Below are 19,437 nucleotides of genomic sequence, written 5' to 3' on the forward strand. Positions count from 1 at the left end.
GCTATGAAGCTTTTGAGAGAGTCCTTGTTCATAAATGTCTTTTTTTTTTTGCATTCACACTTAATGTATAGCTAGAGTTGGTAGAAACTTTTAGGCTGGAAATGTTTTTTTCTTATGAATTTTGAAGATACTTTTTCATTATTTTATATTTTTCAGCATTGCCATTGAAAAGCCCAAAGCCATTTTGTAGATGACCTGTTTTTCTTTCTGAAAATAAATAGGATGTTTCATTTGTTCCAATATTTTTTAAAAACTATTTCATTAGTTACAATGGTCTAAAATATCATTTGAGGTTGCAATTTACGTTTATTTGATTACTGGTTCATGATTTTCATCTTAATTTGCTTTTCAATCTGTTCTCTAGATGGCTATTTATCTTGCTGAATTAAGATAGAGGAAAAATCAATAAAATTATTTAAAAATAAAGTTTAGGTTTCAAAGGCCTTTAAATCCTATGCTGCACATTGAAATCACCTGGCAATCTTTACAAACTATAGATGCCTGATTCTCACCTACGTTATTTGGTATGGCATGCAACTAAGGCATCAGTATTTTTTAAAGCTTCCTGGGTCATTATAATGTGCAAGAATGTTTGGAAACCACTATCCTAAGGAATTACAGACTAGAAAATATCTGGGGCCATTATACTACAGGGCTATCAGAGATTTTCTTAAAAATAGAAAAGTACAGAGAGAGGAGTCAGGGCTTGGGAGCATTGAAAATTCCAGGCTATTAATTTCAGTAAAAGAGTTGCCTATTATAAATTTGGTGAGCACTGTTAATAAAACAGAGTAGATGCTATGTACTTTGAAAGGGCCTAAAGTTTACTGAACATAGGAATGTCTAGAACACATACTTCAAACATATATAGAAGTTAAATTGTTTAAATATGAAGGATGAACATGTAATAATGAGAACCTTATAAAAGACCTGAATGCTAGAGGTGCTGTATTTAGTTACTAATGAACATTTTAAAATATCTTCATTGCTTATTTCTAAACATTTACAAATTTCTAAAATTTGTAAGATGAGAGCAGTGTCTTATGTGCCACTGTGTGAGAGAAGAGTAAACATAGTTTACTCCATGATTAAAACAAAATTGCGTCCTAAAAAAGTATGAGGTTACAACTGTCAGAAGATAATTTTTTCTTAATGTGAGTCTAATAAGAACTCTGAAAAGTATCTGTAGGCTGACTGGCATCCTTGAAAAGCTAAAACCAATCTTTCATGTTTTCTAGGTTATCCTCTTGTTCCCCCAGATAATACTAGACTCCTACTACTTTCTTTTTTTTTTTTTCTTGGAATAGCAATATGAATCTGAGGAACATTATTTGGCTTGAGATAAATTCTGTCATGCTCTATTGACTCATATCCTCTGGAAAAAGGAAAACATAAGAACATCAGTATTGGGTTAATTCACCTGTAAATAAAATGCTGATAGGGTACACTCATATCGGGGGAACATGGCCCAGGAGGAAGCTACTACTAGAACACTGCTAGCCCCATCTGATTGGGATCTTTTTGGCTGAAACGGAAACAAATAAAAGAGTGGGGAGATAATTTTTCTTATTTTACTTTAGAAAGGGAAAGGGTCTTTATTTCTTGGATTTTAGTTTGCCACAGGCATTGAATAAAAGATGAGGCATTCTCTATAATATATTTTGTCTTGTTTTGTTCATCTCCTTGTGTAGATGCCTGTTCAGACTCCAACTCTGCAAGCCAGGATGGCCCCATGGAGACACACGCCTTGCCCATCTATGGTTCTAACACCCAACACCAGGCTTCCCTATCATGGGCACGTCTTCCTCTCTCACTGGGCCTCCAACATTTCCTGCATGTGGAGCTTCTCCGCAATGTCCTTCTCCCTGCCCTACGTTACTACAACCCCCTCAGCCATCCCAGCACTTAAGCCTATTTTTCACTGCTCAAACAAATGACTTTAGTGCAGCATTTGGAGGAAGGAAAGAGAAGGGAAGGGAAAGAGAAACAGGAAGAACAAACAGGATTCTGCTTCTATGCCATAATTTACAAATCTTGTTAAAGCACCTAACAAACAATTTAAAATCTGGATTTTAAGTCATCAAATATGCTTTGTGAATAAAAAATGAAATAACATCTCTCCTTGTGACGTGTGTGCATTTATCTAAAATAAAACAAGTCTCTAGTTGGAATTATTTTGAAATTTAATCTTTCAGTTGCATTCTGTGTCTTTAAAAAGGATAAAACTTTAATACAACATTGCCTGAAAACTTCCTTAGTCATTTTTATGAACATATGAGTTGTTTGTTTTCTTACTTGCTCTAGGTCTGCCTAGTGAACAATTTTTCCCCAATATGAATAACAATAATATCGTTGCCAAGATTTTGCATTGTACTTTGCTATTCTGCCATCGCCTCATTTCTTAAACTTAAGGGCCATCTTCTATTTCTTTAAAAACAAACATCTAAAAGAAAACTTACTGCTGAAAACATCTGCAACTACTGTCATTTGCTTTTAAGGACTATGCCTAAAGTCGTGAACAATTTAAAAGCACAATTTGCCATATGGATGCTATAGCAGTTATTTGCTCTGTTGCTTAACATAGGAGTGTATTGGATAGATATAACAGCTTTTGCATTGGCACAGAGAAGTAGCAGATTGGCCAAGAGCTACTAAGCAGGTCCTCTCTGTAATGGCAATAGAAGATTCATAATCTTCTCTGAGCTTCGTTCTCTACACAATTTTTGAATGTCTATGTCAAAGCTAGGATAGAAAGACTACTCCAAGACTGCTGCACTAATCTCACATGGACCAGAAACCCAAGGGGTAGAGCGTGGTACTTTTAAAACATTATGATGCTGTATCCATTTCATTCTTTGTAATCTATCTCCAAGGGCTGTCATTGTCCTTGGGGGTCAGGTCCATTCTGTCCCCATCCCAGACTATTATCATAAATTTCTGTTTTTTCTGTCTCTATGCTTTTGCCTATTCATGCAAACATTCACGAGTCATGTAAGTTCCCACACTTCCAAGGTCAAGAATCTGTTATGGCTCCAAAGCTTTTCTAAAGTATATCCCAAATACCTTGTTATTACATTGAAGAGACTCCATGATCTGAAATGATTTTTATTTCCAAACTGTTTTTTATTTGAATATTTTAAAATTTTAAGTTATTCCTATTTGTGCACGTGTATCTATCTATCTGCCTTTCAAGTAAGTGTCTACTATAGTTTTGAAATTTGGAATTAGGATTTGATGTCCAAATTCATTCACCCTTCTGTCTGCTGAAGAAGAAAATATATACACAATAGTCAAATTGGAACCAAATCACACTTTTTTATGTTCTAATGTCCAAGCAAGGAACATGTTATAACCAGATGGAGAATAAAGTTTAGGCCTGAGACCATTGTGAGTTACTTTACTTGCACATGAAATTTACGTTATGAAACCAGATTACTTTTCACCTTTAGGAAGAGCTTTCTGCTTCTTATTGGAGGAATGTTATGGAGGCTGAGGCTGGAGTCTGTTTCAAATACAATGAGGCATTATGATCCCAATTATTAGTGAAAGCTAAATTAGTCAATTCTTTGACCATTATTCTTCTGTGGAAACACGTTATTTTCTGTATTTCGTCCATCGGCCTTACTATTTGAGCCTCTGGTCAACTAGGGATGCCAGCACCATATTTTAGAAAGGAAACAATATATCAGAGGTTTCCTCCTCCAAAGATGGTACCTAACACTGCTCCTTTCAGAATCTTAATGGAGTCATTAGGATGTTCCACATAACACTTGTTCCCAAGGGACACTGAAATGTGTCCGAACAGATTTCACTAACTTCAGAACCTTGAAGCCTATGCTGAATTTTTGCCTCCATTTGCTCTTTCACCACTATTATCCATAAGCATATAGAAACTAATTAAATTTTTTTAAAGTTTTCTTTTAGGTGTTTGTTTTTAAAGAAATAGAAGATGGCCCTTAAGTTTAAGAAATGAAGTGATGGCAGAATAGCAAAGTACAATGCAAAATCTTGGCAACGATATTATTGTTATTCATATTGGGGGGAAATTGTTCACTAGGCAGACCTAGAGCAAGTAAGAAAACAAACAACTCATATGTTCATAAAAATGACTAAGGAAGTTTTCAGGTAATGTTGTATTAAAGTTTTATCCTTTTTAAAGACACAGAATGCAACTGAAAGATTAAATTTCAAAATAATTCCAACTAGAGACTTGTTTTATTTTAGATAAATGCACACACGTCACAAGGAGAGATGTTATTTCATTTTTTATTCACAAAGCATATTTGATGACTTAAAATCCAGATTTTAAATTGTTTGTTAGGTGCTTTAACAAGATTTGTAAATTATGGCATAGAAGCAGAATCCTGTTTGTTCTTCCTGTTTCTCTTTCCCTTCCCTTCTCTTTCCTTCCTCCAAATGCTGCACTAAAGTCATTTGTTTGAGCAGTGAAAAATAGGCTTAAGTGCTGGGATGGCTGAGGGGGTTGTAGTAACGTAGGGCAGGGAGAAGGACATTGTGGAGAAGCTCCACATGCAGGAAATGTTGGAGGCCCAGTGAGAGAGGAAGACGTGCCCATGATAGGGAAGCCTGGTGTGGGGTGTTAGAACCATAGATGGGCAAGGCGTGTGTCTCCATGGGGCCATCCTGGCTTGCAGAGTTGGAGTCTGAACAGGCATCTACACAAGGAGATGAACCTGAGGAAGGCTTCAGAGTCCCACCAGGCCGAGGAAGGTATTTGTGTAAAAGAAGAAGTAGCAGCAAACAAGGGAGATTCATTACATATTGATTAAATAAGTAATTATATTGAGGATAATGGGAGCCTGGTTTCTTGCTGTTAGAGGAGGAAGTTAAAATTAGAAAACTTAGAAACTAGACTAAACATATGGTATTGAGATAATCAGTGTGAATTCACGATTTTCAATAGATACAGAAGTATAGATGAAAATTGATGTGTAAATGTATGTGTGTGTGTATGTGTGTGTGTGTGCGTGCATATGTGTGTGTTTATTTATGCTTATATGTGTGGGTATATATAGATATGTCCTGGCAGGCACCAATTTAATCAGCTAATCAAAGTAAACATAACCAGTAATGGCAAAATCTGACATGGTCCACCATCAAATAGAATGCAGTGAAAACATATCATCATTCCTGTAATATCCCTGCTAATTGCACTACCTAATTTGAATCATGAGGAAGAAATAGACAAACACAAAGTGATGTATATTCTTCTAAATAACTGAATAAGAATATTTTTTAAATGTCAACATCATGATAGTCACAGAAAGAATAAAGTGCTGGTTCAGACTGAAAAAGACAATGAGAAATGACAAATAAAATATGATGTGATTCTAAACTGAATCCTTTTATAATAAATTATCAGGTAGTGGATGAAATTTGAATAAAGATCAGCAAATCAGATGGTAGCAATATATTCAACTACTTTTCTTGTTATAATGGTTAGATTGTGATCATCGAGGAGAATGTCTTTATTTGTAGTAAATACTCAAGTATTGGGGCATCCGGTCAACAACTTACATTGAAGTGGTTCAGAAAAAAAGCTTTTGTACTTGTAACTAACACTTCTGTTAGTTTAAAATTATTGTAAAATACAAAAAAGAGAAATAATTACTACAGAAATAATTAATTAAAAACAAAAAGCAAATACGAACAAAAATACAGGGTTTAGAATCTAACTCCATCAACATTTCAAATGAGTATGTATAGTTTTAGAAGAGCTTATTATTCAAGAGATACTTCTTGTTAAAATGACTTTGTACTAAGTAAAAATGCAAATAGAAATGTACCTTTTTCAAACATAATTGTAAATGTTATTCAGGAACAATAGTGTTTTGGTGGATAGGAACAGTAAAAATGGGTAAAGGAGACCTTTAAAATACTAACATTTACCCTAATAAAAATGCATGTAGAAAATGAGTTTGGGTACACATGCCACCCTTGGCATGGATGTTGTTGTAGAACAGAGTACTGGAAAGAGTAAATTTGTGATGAAGGGAGAAAAGGATTAGTGAAATATTTAAGGGTAAAAGACAGAAACCACAAATACATTGTGAAGGCAAACAAAAGTTATATCTACATAAAAAGAGAGTGGCCATTGGAGATAACATAAGAAAACTTAACAAAAATGCAATAAATACAGATAGAATTGGATGATTACTGAGAGAATACTTTCTGAAGTTGCACTTACGAGTCATAAGAGACCAATGGAGGGACCCCAAGATTAGGATCAAAAGAAAGAAGTAAAATCCACCAGTGGTTGGTAAAATATTCTAGTGAAATAATGTTTTGTTGTCTTATAAATGTACTTTTACTTGCAATTCAATTGTTTTATGTTAAACATGCTTCTAGTTTCAGATGACACCTAGAAGCTTCTATTTCAAGACAGATAATTGAACATCATTCTCTTTCTGAAGACATAAAATGATATTACCTAATAACATTTTAATGAGAATAAATGTATCATACCAAAAATAATGGGAGAAAAATTATAATTAATTTAATGACATAAAATATAGAGGCAGATAAAAATGGTTGACAAATGAAACAGAGGGAAGCCTAAAATAAAAGCAAGCAGGGAATGCATGGAGAGGGGAAGGAGGTGGAGAGTGAGAAGGGGACCCCAGGGAGAGGGCCTGACATCTGTCTTGAAAACTTCCTGCTTCCCCTCAGTATTTCTGTTGAGCAACGGTGGCCTGGTATTTAGCCCTATGGAATTTTTGAGGAAATGTAAATAACTTCGTTGATGATTAGGGCAAACAGTACCTGACAATACCTCAAACCTGAAGCCTGCTGTATTTCACCATCTGCAGGACCCAAGAATAAAGCCTAGTCGAAGCTCAACACTTACCTAAAGCAAAGCTCTGGCCAGGGCAATGCAGCCTGTGTCAGAGTTCCCTTTCGAGGTAGAGAAATAGCAGAAAAATGGCCCTCCTATACCACCCAAGCTAATCACCTCTCAATTCTACCTGAATCACAGACATTCTGTCACACATAAGGAAACTAGTGGTTTAAAGAGAATGAACAATATAAATAAACATAATTTATCCTGCAGGAAGAAACAACAAATCATTGGGCAGAGAAGAAAAACAAAAGGGGCAGAATGCAATAAAAGAGGCATTAAATTAGCAATCTAGTTAGTGCAAAGGAATCTCGTAATGCCCGCGTTGTGAAAGGCCTAGAAAGCAATCAAACAAATTAGAACAGATAATCAACAGAAATAACCAATTTTTTTTGGAGCGTTTGCCTCAAAGAAGTGGAACTGTGCATCGTGAGTGTTGAGGGTGAACTGCTGCTTTTCATCACTGACACTTGTAGACATTTTTTTAGCAACTTCAGGGACATGATTGTTACTATTGTCATAAATAAAACTGACAAGCAAATAAACATACAAAATAGCACCTGCATAGCAGCTTGTAACACAACGTCCACAACTTCGCATTCAAGGAAAATGGTTTAGGATAAAGAGGATTGTGAAGAGACCAAAACACAATTACAGAGTTAAAATCTCCCTAAACATTCAAAAATTGGATAAATGGCACCATGTAATATCAAATCAGTGATTCTGAGGACAAGTCTGAACAATTCTCTTTAAATGTAGAGGGAAAGGAGAAAGGAGAGAAGGGGATGAGGGAAATGTGTTAGACACAGATGACAGGGGAAGATAGCAGATTTTTTAAAAATAAAAAAGTATTGTTTTACAGAAATAACACAAAACAGTGCCAGCATAAGCAAAAATCCTCCTACTGAAAAATGTCCAGAGATAGGCAGAAAAAAATAGCCTATATGTAAAGCAGCAGAAATCAAAATGAGATTTGACTTCTTTATGATATTAAATGTCAGTAGGCAGTGAATCAACATCTGCAAACTTCTGAGCTAGAATTCTGGAGCTCGATAATCGTATAAAGTTTCTTTAATGTCAAATGCATACAAAAGAGATTATCCTGGAATATTATTCAGTGATAAAAAGAAATGAGATATCAAGCCACGAAAAGACACAGAGGAACCTGAAAAGCATATTGCTACCTGAAATAAGCCAATTTGAAAAAGTCTACATACTCTATGATTCTAATTATATGACATCCTGGAAAAGGCAAAACTCAAGAGACAGTGAAAAGATCATTGATTGCCAGAGACTGGGGGTAGATGAGGGGAAGTGGGAGAGAGAGATATTCATAGCACAAGCACAGGAGATTTTAGGGCAGTGAAATTAATGCGTATGACAGTAATGATAAACACACGTTGTTACGAATTTGTCAAAACCCATAAAAAATGTACAGCACAGGCCGGGCGCGGTGGCTCACGCTTGTAATCCCAGCACTTTGGGAGGCCGAGGCGGGCGGATCACGAGGTCAGGAGATCGAGACCACGGTGAAACCCCGTCACTACTAAAAAAAATACAAAAAAATTAGCCGGGCATGGTGGCGGGCGCCTTTAGTCTCAGCTACTCGGAGAGGCTGAGGCAGGAGAATGGCGTGAACCTGGGAGGCGGAGCTTGCGGTGAGCCGAGATTGCGCCACTGCACTCCAGCCTGGGCGACAGAGCGAGACTCCGTCTCAAAAAAAAAAAAAATGTACAGCACAAAAGATGAACTCTAATATAAATTATGGACTTCAGTTAATAATAGTGTAGTAATCTTGGTTCATCAATAATAATAAATATACCACATGAATATGAAGATGCCAATAACAGGGTACACTGTTGGGGAGGAAAGGGCAAATATGCACATTCCAATCAATTATTCTGTAAACCTAAAACTGCTTTTTAAAACAGGTCTATTAATTTTAAAAAGTCAGAAAAACCAGAACTCAGAAAATATATAGGCATTACTCCTGTCTTGAAAATGAAAACCTATTTTATTTTATTTTGTTTTGTTTTTCAGTGAATGGAGACAAAGCTAGAATATCCTACTCTTTAGTTTTCAAGTTTTAATTTTTATGTGTGTGTGTGTATGTATATATATATATATAAACTACCAGTTTCAACGATTATTAAGTCTTCCCTTAATTCTTAACCTGGCCCTCCAACTCTGTAACATCGTTAGGCAGTGCCGCCCAGTGAGCGCCACGACCTGTGGTCTGTGCCTGGGGACATGGTGTTTCCTCTCACTGGACCAGTTCTGTTTCTGCTCTTTTCCCTAACCAAAAAGGCTTCTAAAGAGACAAGATCTCAAATTCTGAGAAAGAAATGGTGGAATCTACCTATTATTTTCATTTTCAAAATAAAAAATAACTATTTCTTTTCTTTTTTTGCTTTTACCATGTCTCATAATATTTTTCTCAGCCACATCATGGGATAAAACAATAACAAGCTAACCAGATCTGACATGAGGTTGGTAAAAGAAAAAAACACAAAGAACCCCTGATAGCATCAAAACTTAGATGCAAATTCACTGTCCTTACCAATGACCTTTGCCTAAGTGAACATAAAAATAACCATTTCTATACATAACATTTCTCCTCCTCAAGACCAAATTTTTGAAATAATGACTTGGACAAAATTCTAATTTCTATTGCATGATCAACTAGTTGAGTGATATTTGCAGCTTTACTTTCTAATTCTTTTTAGCAGCTCTCATAACATTTCTAAACCCATATATCGTTATTAAATGCCTTTTAAATAATAGTTTTTAAATCATTATATTTAATAGGACTAAGATATAATAGAAATTTGAAGTAGTTTTTATACTTATGTCAAATTATCCTAAAGGCACAGGATCATTATCGGAGAAATCTGATTACCAAAAATGTTTCAGATAAATTAATACTATTTTGGAGGGGAAGAGAACAGATTAATCAGTGAAAAGGAAGGATAATGTTAATGAGTTAAGCACCTAATTATTTTAACTTATTTCAGTATTGATTTAAATAATGTTCGATGGAAGAGGCTGTCTCATCCATGGTCAATACCAATTTAAAGTGCTTTAAGAGAATTATTTATTTATACTTTTCTGTGGTACATTTTAATAACATTAAACTACTTAGTCTTCAAGAGGTCAGTTTTTTTAAAGTGTACTTTTTAAAGAGAAATGACAAAGCAATAAAAACACCATAATTTTGGTTAAATAAAAAATATCTACTTCTAGATTTTTGTAAATGTTAGAAGTAGAACGGAGCAAAATCAAAGTTGCATTTTTACAAAATCATTTGTATTTTTCAATAGTTGTTTTCCCACTATGGACTTCAAAATAAATTTTCTTTCAATATAAAGATACTTGTGAAAACAATCACAAATTTTATACTATTACTCCAGAAATAAATTAATAATAATGTATATAATGCTGGAACATTTCTTATTTTTAAATATTTGAAAGGCAAAAATGTAATATTATTGTTATACACTTTGCTTTTGGCTAATGAGATTAAACATTTCCATTTCTTTTCTGTTAATTGTCTGATAATGTCCATACTGAAATTTTATGTTTGCCTTTTACAAAACTTATGAATTCCAGAGAGGGCAAACATACAGGTATTTTCCAATGCTTTCACATTTTATAAGTACCTTTCTATCAACTGATTACTTATCTAGGTAAGTTATGTTTCTGTGTGTTTAGGAAGAAGTGAGGATCAAATGATTTAGGTTATTGTAATATATTTTTACATGTATCACAATTCCCATTCTTCTTCTTTTTTAAGAGATAGAGTCTTGCTCTGTTGCCCAGGATGGAGTGCAGTGGCACAACCATAGCTCACTGTAACCTCAAACAACTGGGCTCAAGCAATCCTCTTGCCTCAGCCTCCCAAGAAGCCAGGACTAAAGGTGTGTGCCACCATGCCTGGCTAGTTTTTTTTTTTTTTTTTGGATAGATGGGTGTCTCAGAGATGGTCTCAAACTTCTAGCCTCAATCAATCCTCTCGCCTCAGCCTCCCAAAGTCCTGGGATTAGAGGCATGAGCCCCCATTCTTCTTTTAAAATTCTTTTAGCTAACTATGCTCATTTTTAAAACTTTAATATCGTATTACTAATATTCTGTCTCTAAACTCACTTACTATTAATTCATTATCTTTGACAATTAGATGGGAAAGCATACATAACACCAATTTTAAATTCATTTGATGAGCTAACTAGATTCCTTCCAAAAACACTGATGTGGGGAAAGGCACAAAATCAACAAGGCGAGGGATTGTATTTTTAGTCATGTGAACTACTACAGAGAAAAAATGAGTGAAATATTATCAGGAGAACAGGTTCTTCATTTTCTACTTCTATGTTTGATGAGCTTATTTTTGCCTGAGGTGACGTGGACCCCTAGGTACATGACAACACAGGGCTGATCATTCTCATTCCTTTTGTGTAAATATCTTCTGTTAGGTATTGGATTCAGTTTGTTAGCACCTAAATATCCTCCTGATAGCCATAAGGAAGAAATAGCATATAAATACTATTTTATTTATATTTCAATATTGGGCAATGAAATGATGGTCAAAAGATTATGATGTTATTTTATCCAATGAAATGACACAGTGTTGAATATGCTTAATTAGGGAGTGGAGTTATAAGTATGTTTGTTGAAGTCAATAATGTTTGACCCTTGCAAAAGATGACAAAGCAAAAGTGTTAGCTAAAAACTAATCCATTAAATTATTATTTTTTATAATTGATATTATTTTTGGCTCTCAAATGCAGCCTGTGGTTTTTTTTAATGTTCAGAGCAAAAGATATTTTGAAAAACAATGAGAGAAAATCTTCCTTTTTCTTTTTCTTCCTTTAGTGACACTGGGGTGTAAGAATGAATTTTAGTCTCCCCCAAAATCTAATCAACTCTGAACTGGCTTGGTAATCAGCTTGGTTTTAGGAATACATTTTTACTTAGAAAAGAATCAGTATTTGTTTTAAGCAACACCAAATCCCTGGGGTCCTTTCCTGATCTTACATATAAATAGTAATAATCACATTTTTAAACAGTTTAATGTTTCTGTTGTCTTTTAAACTATTAAAATAATAAACTAACACTAAACTTTCCAAGAGAACGGCAAAAGCACTGAGGCCACTCTCGTGTGGTTGGTAACTTATCTGCAGTTTTATTAAATTATCTGCTGAGACTGTTTATATGTTTTTTAAATATTCACAGACATTTAAAAACAGAATGCATTTTCTTCTTTAATTTTCAGTGAAAAGAAAGCAATACTTCTGGATCACTGAATATGGACTTACCGTAATGAATCTGCCAATTCCCGATTATGTTTCTTGTGGTTTAGTTAAATGACAACTGCATATTTTTCAAGATCAATTACTAATTACTTCTCAGCAGATTCACAGGAATACTGCTTTCCCTCAATTTGGAAAAGATAATTATAATACTGAAATTTCTCATTTTCATTTGTATATTGTACCCTGTAAGCTGTACTATTTTTGTTTCTCATTTTCATTTGTATATTGTACCCCGTAAGCTGTACTATTTTTGCACAGCTTGTGCTCAGTGTTTTCCTCCTGAAGTTAAAAATATTTATGGTTGAAAGCTTAAAAACAAATCAAGAAGTGTGATCCACAATTTAAATATTAAACTCATTTTAAAATTGAAGCCTTTCGGCCGGGCGCGGTGGCTCACGCTTGTAATCCCAGCACTTTGGGAGGCCGAGGCGGGCGGATCACGAGGTCAGGAGATCGAGACCACGGTGAAACCCCGTCTCTACTAAAAATACAAAAATTAGTCAGGCGTGGTGGCGGGCGCCTGTAGTCCCAGCTACTCGGAGAGGCTGAGGCAGGAGAATGGCGTGAACCAGGGAGGCGGAGCTTGCAGTGAGCCCAGACTGCGCCACTGCACTCCAGCCTGGGTGACAGAGCGAGACTTCGTCTCAAAAAAAAAAAAAAAAAAATTGAAGCCTTTCATAATTTTCTACTCAGATATTATCAGTGAGTTTTACTTCTTTTGTTCCTGCTACCCAATCTTGATATTTTTTACTCCATTCTAGTTAACTATTTCACCCACTGCTAAGGATTTCTTTTTTTCTTCCATAAGGACAAATTCAAGGAAAAATGGTAATTATAGGCAACACATTTTTAAACTTTAGCAATGAAACTGCTTAACTGAATCCCATGAAAAAAGTGTATGTTCTTTAACTTTGTTTATTTTCTTTATTGGGTAAAGTAATATTCAAGAACATGTTAAATAAGTTGGGATCTGGAAGCAGCTTTCTAATATTTTACCATTAAAGTGAAATTACAGGATATATTGTGGTTCTGGATAAGTTACAGATCCTTATATAAACATGTTACTTACAACTATATTAAACAGAAGAATAAAAAATGGTACTCTTAAATAATTGACTATTACATTCTTTCCTAGAAATTCGGGTAAAACATTTGGTAGGTGGAATAATGTCTTATACATTTCAAAGGCTGTCAGTTAGCAATCCAGCCTATTTCTCAATAGTTAAATTCAACAGTGGTTAGATTCCCCACAATATAGAGAGTTGTAAAGTGGCAGATTAAAAAGATGGGAAAGTTTATCACTAGCAATTAAAGAAGCTTTCATTCCAGTTAGATGACTGATAGAATAATGAAATAAAAGATACGTACATTCTTGTATATTCCTAAAATCAATGGTCAAGACAAGAAGTATTATAACAGTTAGAGAAAGAAAAAAAAACATAGCTGGGCCAAAGATGGCAAATTATGATAACTGAGAACATGGGAATGGATTTCTTTTTCAAGACACCTCTGTGACTAATACAGTATTTGGAAGATTGTTGAAGATAAGCATTAGAATTTCTGGCGGAATCAATTTAAAATTGTACCTTGTTGAAGTATATTCAAAACACAAATATAAAGTAGCAAACAGAACAATTACCTTTAAAATTGGGTCTGATTCTTGCATCATATCCTGATGTCCTGCCCATTAATTTATCCAGAAAATCAGAAGGTGACATTGGAGCACTTCGAGATCTTGCACTATCTGTTTCCTTTGTGGCAACCAAACTACAAATAAGAACAAAAATACAGACTTTACAAAGAGAAGTATTTCTAATAATCGTTACCTAAAAATATAAAGTAGAAATGCTGAGCTAAATATCTTTGGCAACAAAACATAAAACTTTAGATATCATACAGTGAAGATTATAATAAGATAGACATTTATAGATTTATAGTCAATACTTGTAAGGGTTCATATTTATTCAGTCCAATTGTCAGAGGTGGCATTCTTTTGTATTAAACCTGAAAACAAAGGCCACTTCCAAAATATTAAGCTTTCAAATCTGTGTTTACAAAAGCCTTATTTCTGATAGCAATTTTTAACCAAATGTATCCTTATTGCCTTAGGTGTAAGAAAATATGAAAATTCAACTGTGAACTACAATCTTATTGCTTTTATTGAGGGAAAACATCACCTTTCAGGTTTTGTGAATTTTTCTTAGCAGTAAAAACTTCTGTCTAATAAGTTAAACAATGTTTTTTTCCTTCAATTAGAGTACTTCCTGAATTAGTAACACACCAAGTTGAATTTATTCTGCTTTCACCTACATGTCATTAGTCTACAATACCTTTTGTTCAGATCTAAAATTTGTGTGTCAAGATTGAGAAATTGCCATAAATGTACCATGTGCACCTGGATATTATATTAGTAGAACCTGTGTCCAGGAAAGATAGTGTGTTCCTCTGTTCTTTTCATCCAGTTTTTTTCCTTTGTGTCCAGCCACTTATCCTAGAAACTCAGTGTAGGCTGCTTCCCTGTCCAGCTCTTCACTTACCTAGCCTTCCCCAACAGAAGCTGGGGCCTGCTTGTTAAGATCAAATGATTCTTTTTATCCACAGAGTTTTGCTCAGGAAAGTGAAACTGCAACTGATGTGTTCAAGCTGATGTCACTTCCTGAAGATCATCAGTCATCACATGCTCCTAGCTCTGTCATTCAACTCAGGACATTGCCAAATCAAACCATTTGGGTCACCATATGATCATAACAAGATCAATTAGTAAATTCCTTAGATTTCTCCTGCCAGGATTTTAGTGAGAAGTAAAATTGGGGCTTAGAGCCATCACCATTAAGTTGTTTACCACAGGGATATATGCAGTGATTCATGGGCACAGTTTTAAAATCTCATCAATCTTGGTGATAATATGAGAATGAGATTTCTGTAAGCACAGAATCACAAATAACAGTATCTATTAGCGATTGCCATGTTCTAGAGGTTCTGTCTGGTTCTGGGCACTCTGAGTCACTTGTTTCCCCAGTGACTCTCATTCTGTCATTCTTGCTTTCTTCCAGAATGGAAGCGTTTTTTCTCCCTATTCTGTTGGCTCCATATGACTTCATGATCCTTTATCTCTGATTATTATTGCTCAACCAAACTGTCATTGTGATCACTGGGAAGTTTATTCTAATACAAAAATCATTATAATAATAAAGAATATGTTTTTTAAAACCTATCTTCTCAATGACTCTAGAGCTTTCTTCTACCATCTGGTTTTAAGTAACTTTTTCCTGTCCTATTAAGAAGCATTTGTTTATATTCCATGGTTCAAGAATAGTGTGGAAAAGCATCGTTGGAGATTTTGTAGCTACATGCTGCTGCTTCTAAACCATTCTCTTTATTTCCCTTGCAAAATCTCTCCTTTCAATTATCAGAAAATAAACTTCTACCTCTTCCTACCAACAAATGTACCAATTTATCTTGATCTGAACCAATAATACTCTGCCTCCTTCTCTTTTAAAAATACCAGATGACGGCCGGGTGCGGTGGCTCATGCCTGTAATCCCAGCACTTTGGGAGGCCGAGGCGGGTGGATCACGAGGTAAGGAGATCGAGACCATTCTCGCTAACACGGTGAAACCCGGTCTCTACTAAAAAATACAAAAAAAAAAAAAAAAAAAAAAAAATTAGCCGGGCGTGGTGGCGGGCTCCTGTAGTCCCAGCTACTGGGAAGGCTGAGGCAGGAGAATGGCGTGAACCTGGGAGGCGGGGCGTGCAGTGAGCGGAGATCACGAGACTGCACTCCAGCCTGGGCGACAGAGCGAGACTCCGTCTCAAAAAAAAATACTAGATGACTATGTATACTGAACCACAATCCTTCACATTGTGCACTGAATGTGGGAAAATTATCCTAGATTATCATGGGCAGTTCTATATGCAACAACATATAAGGATATATGTATGTATAAAGATACATACAACAGCATCCTTATAAGGATATTTATCCTTATAAAAAGGAGGCAGAATTATATTTGATGAGAGACAGAAGAGGGAAGGCAATGTGACCATGGAGACAGGAATTGGGGTGACGTGGCCACAGCAAAGGAATGCTGGCAGCCACCAGAAGCTGGAAGAGAAAAGGAATGGAATCTTGCCCAGAGTTTCTGGAGGTAGCACGGACCTACTCATACCTTGATTTTGACTCAGTGGACTGATTCCAGACTTCTGGCCAGCAGAACTGTTAAAGAATAGATTTCTGTTCTTTGTGGTAATTTGCTACAGTTGCCATAGGAAACTAATACTAACATTCTATTGAATTTTTCATTTCTGTCATGCTGCTTTTCAACCCCAGAATTACTCTTTGGTTCTTTTTTTTATAATCTCTATCACCTTATTATTTCCTTTTTGGTGGGACACTATCATACTTTCTTTTTAGCTCTTTGTACATGGTTTCCTTTAATTCTTTAAATGTGCATAAAATAGTTCAAGTCTTTGTCTCGTAATTGCAATGTCTTTGCTTCCCTAAGCATGCTTCTATTGACTGTATTTTTCCTGTGTTTGGTCCATATATTTTTGTTTCTTTGAGAAACTTATAAATTTTATTGAAAACTGGACATTTTAAGTAATATACTGTGGTGACTATGGAAATCATATTGTCTTTTCTCCCCAGAGTTTGGTGTTGTTGCTGTTTTTTAAATGGACTTTTCTGAACTAATTCTGTAAAGTCTACTTTCTTTATAATATGTGACCATTAGAATATCTACTTGGTTAGCTTAGAGATCAGCTACTAATTGAACATGGATTTTATTAATTTCTAGAACCAATAAGTCACTCAGTATTTGCTGGGGGTTCTGTGTCATGGGGTCATACTTTCAACACTATGGCAGGTAGCTGATTACTCTAGACTTGACTTTCACTTGTGTGAGGCCTAAAAGTCAGCCAGAGTTGAGCGCTAAGGGTCTTTTCAGGTCTTTCCTGAGCATGCGCACAACCCTGGGTGTATTACTTTGCTAGGGCTGCCATGACATAGTATCACGAACAGGTGGCTAATGCAACAGAAATTAACTTTCCCACAATTCTAAAGTCCAAGATCAAGTTGTCAGCAGGGTTGGTTTCCTCTGAGGCCCTCCCTTGTTGGCTTGTTTTTTTGTATGATCTTTTCTTTATGTATGTCCGCTCTAGCTTCTTATAAGCACACGAGGTATATTGGATTAGGGCATATTGTTTTACCTTAATTACCTCTTGGTAAGGTAACAAACCTTACCTCCAAATAAAGTCATGTCTGGAGGTACTGGCAGGTAGGACTTCAACATAGGCGTGTTGGGAGAAAAATATTCAGCCCATATGTGTGGCCTTCCAGATAACCAGGAATATATGCAGTTTTTCCAAACCCATATGGATATATCATTCCAATGCTTTTCCATTTAAAATTTTTGTTAAGTATATTGTGTGCCCACACTATTACTGATTGCCTTAGGCACCTGTGAGGTTAAAAAAATGACTCTAAATGTTTTAAATAAACTTCTTCAGGAGAAAGGCTTTTGGCGGTGGGTGAACTCCAAGTTAGGTCACAGAAAAATAGATTTGCAAATGGGGTCTTCCAGAAAACCTGCAGACAAGTTAAATAATGATCATTCTTAAAGAATAAGGCCTTAAAGGAGTTCAGACTCCACGGTGTCCCCTCTGGTGGCTGCCAGATTGTGGACTTTTCCTGTAATTTGGGGCTATTGGTTTACATTGTCACCACGGAGCTGAAGAGAGGGGGTGGGAAATTGAGGAAATTATAATGCCACAAATCCCACTGTTTTTACTAAGAGAAAAATGTTTTTCTTCAATATACAACTTCAGGAATCACTACAAGCCTCTGACTAATTGTCAGACTTTTGAAAAAGTTGATTCTCACAATTTTTTTTTGCCAGTTTTCTTGTTGCTTTCATAAAGAAGAGAATTTATGGAGGTCCTTACTCTACTATGTGTTTCTTACTCTACTATTTTTGCTGATGTCACTCTGTAATAATGCCTTCCTAGACTTCTTTTTATATTGTTTTACTATATCTTTGCTTTAAATAACCATGTCCCTCACAGCTCCATTCTGGAGCTCTTCCATTGCTCTCTTTGTGAATAATTTTATTTACTCCCATGGTATCAACTGCATATCATGATATTATTTTGTAGGTCTTTCAAAAAATATCTTTTTTCATAAGTGATGTCAAAATTTACATTTATTTATTTATATTTAGAGACAGGGTCTTGCTCTGTTGCCTAGGCTGGAGTGCAGCAGCATGATCACAGCTCCCTGCAACGTTGAACTTCTGGGCTTAAGTGATACTCCTGTGTCAGCCTCCTAATGGGGTCTCACTATGTTGTCCAGGCTGGTCTCCAGCTCCTGGACTCAAACAATCCTCCTACCTTGGCCTGCCAAAGCACTGGAATTACAGGCATGAGCCACTGCACCTGGCCAAGATTTGCTTTTAAAAGAAAGGATGCAAAGTCTGTCTTTAGGATTTTCCTATAATACACGTCCAAACACTGTAGAGTAAATATTCTAAGTGACTGTTATTCTTGTGGCAGTAATAAATAATTCTATCTATCTATCATCTATTTATCTATCATCTATCTTTTCATATATATTTTCAGATATAGCAAGTATTAGCACAATAAAGAAAAAATAAAAGACTAAGATTTAATTAAGATTAAATCTTCATTAATTTTAGATTTAAGATTTTCACTATCTACCAACAACTTTGACAAAAAAGTAATTTTATTTATCTAGGCAGACCAATGCTAAATTGGTCATTCATACAAATCATATCTTGCAAAAGTCTGTCTTTTTCTAGTTTTCATTAACTCATTTCTAAAATATTTTTCCAAATGTTACAATTGAACGTTAATATTAAAATAGAATAAGAAAATCAAAAAATCACATTTTTCTCATCTCATACTAAGCAATCACTTATCCATTGAAACCACCTATTATAATAGTTTGATATTTGAACCAATATGAGAAATAAGGTATTAAAAATTCTCCAGTAGTGGATGTAGAGATGTCATCTCTGTATACTTTTTAAAAAAATATTACTCCAAATACAAGTAGTGGTAGGGACTGGCATGTTAAGTGCCATGTGATGCTTGCATTTTCTGTAGTATATGATCATGTTGCTTAAGAACTCCTAGAATTCTGGACATTTATAGGAAGGTAACAGCGTTAATCAAAATACAACACAATTTTATGCACACACACACACACACACACATACACACCACATACTATGCTCACTATAATTGTATTGT

General features: G+C 35.3%; 1 protein-coding gene across 2 annotated transcripts in view; it reads right to left on the minus strand.

The window, feature by feature from the left end:
• GLRA3 (glycine receptor alpha 3) overlaps positions 1-19,437 on the minus strand; it is a 176,727-nt gene that overhangs the window by 121,350 nt on the left and 35,940 nt on the right. For both annotated transcript variants that reach the window (XM_004088566.3, XM_003257993.4), the window contains exon 2: positions 13,808-13,935. In XM_004088566.3, the coding sequence (XP_004088614.1) occupies positions 13,808-13,935 (128 nt within the window). The remainder of the gene's footprint in view (positions 1-13,807; positions 13,936-19,437) is intronic.

The sequence above is a fragment of the Nomascus leucogenys genome, chromosome 7b (assembly GCF_006542625.1).
Source record: "Nomascus leucogenys isolate Asia chromosome 7b, Asia_NLE_v1, whole genome shotgun sequence".
NCBI lineage: Eukaryota > Metazoa > Chordata > Mammalia > Primates > Hylobatidae > Nomascus > Nomascus leucogenys.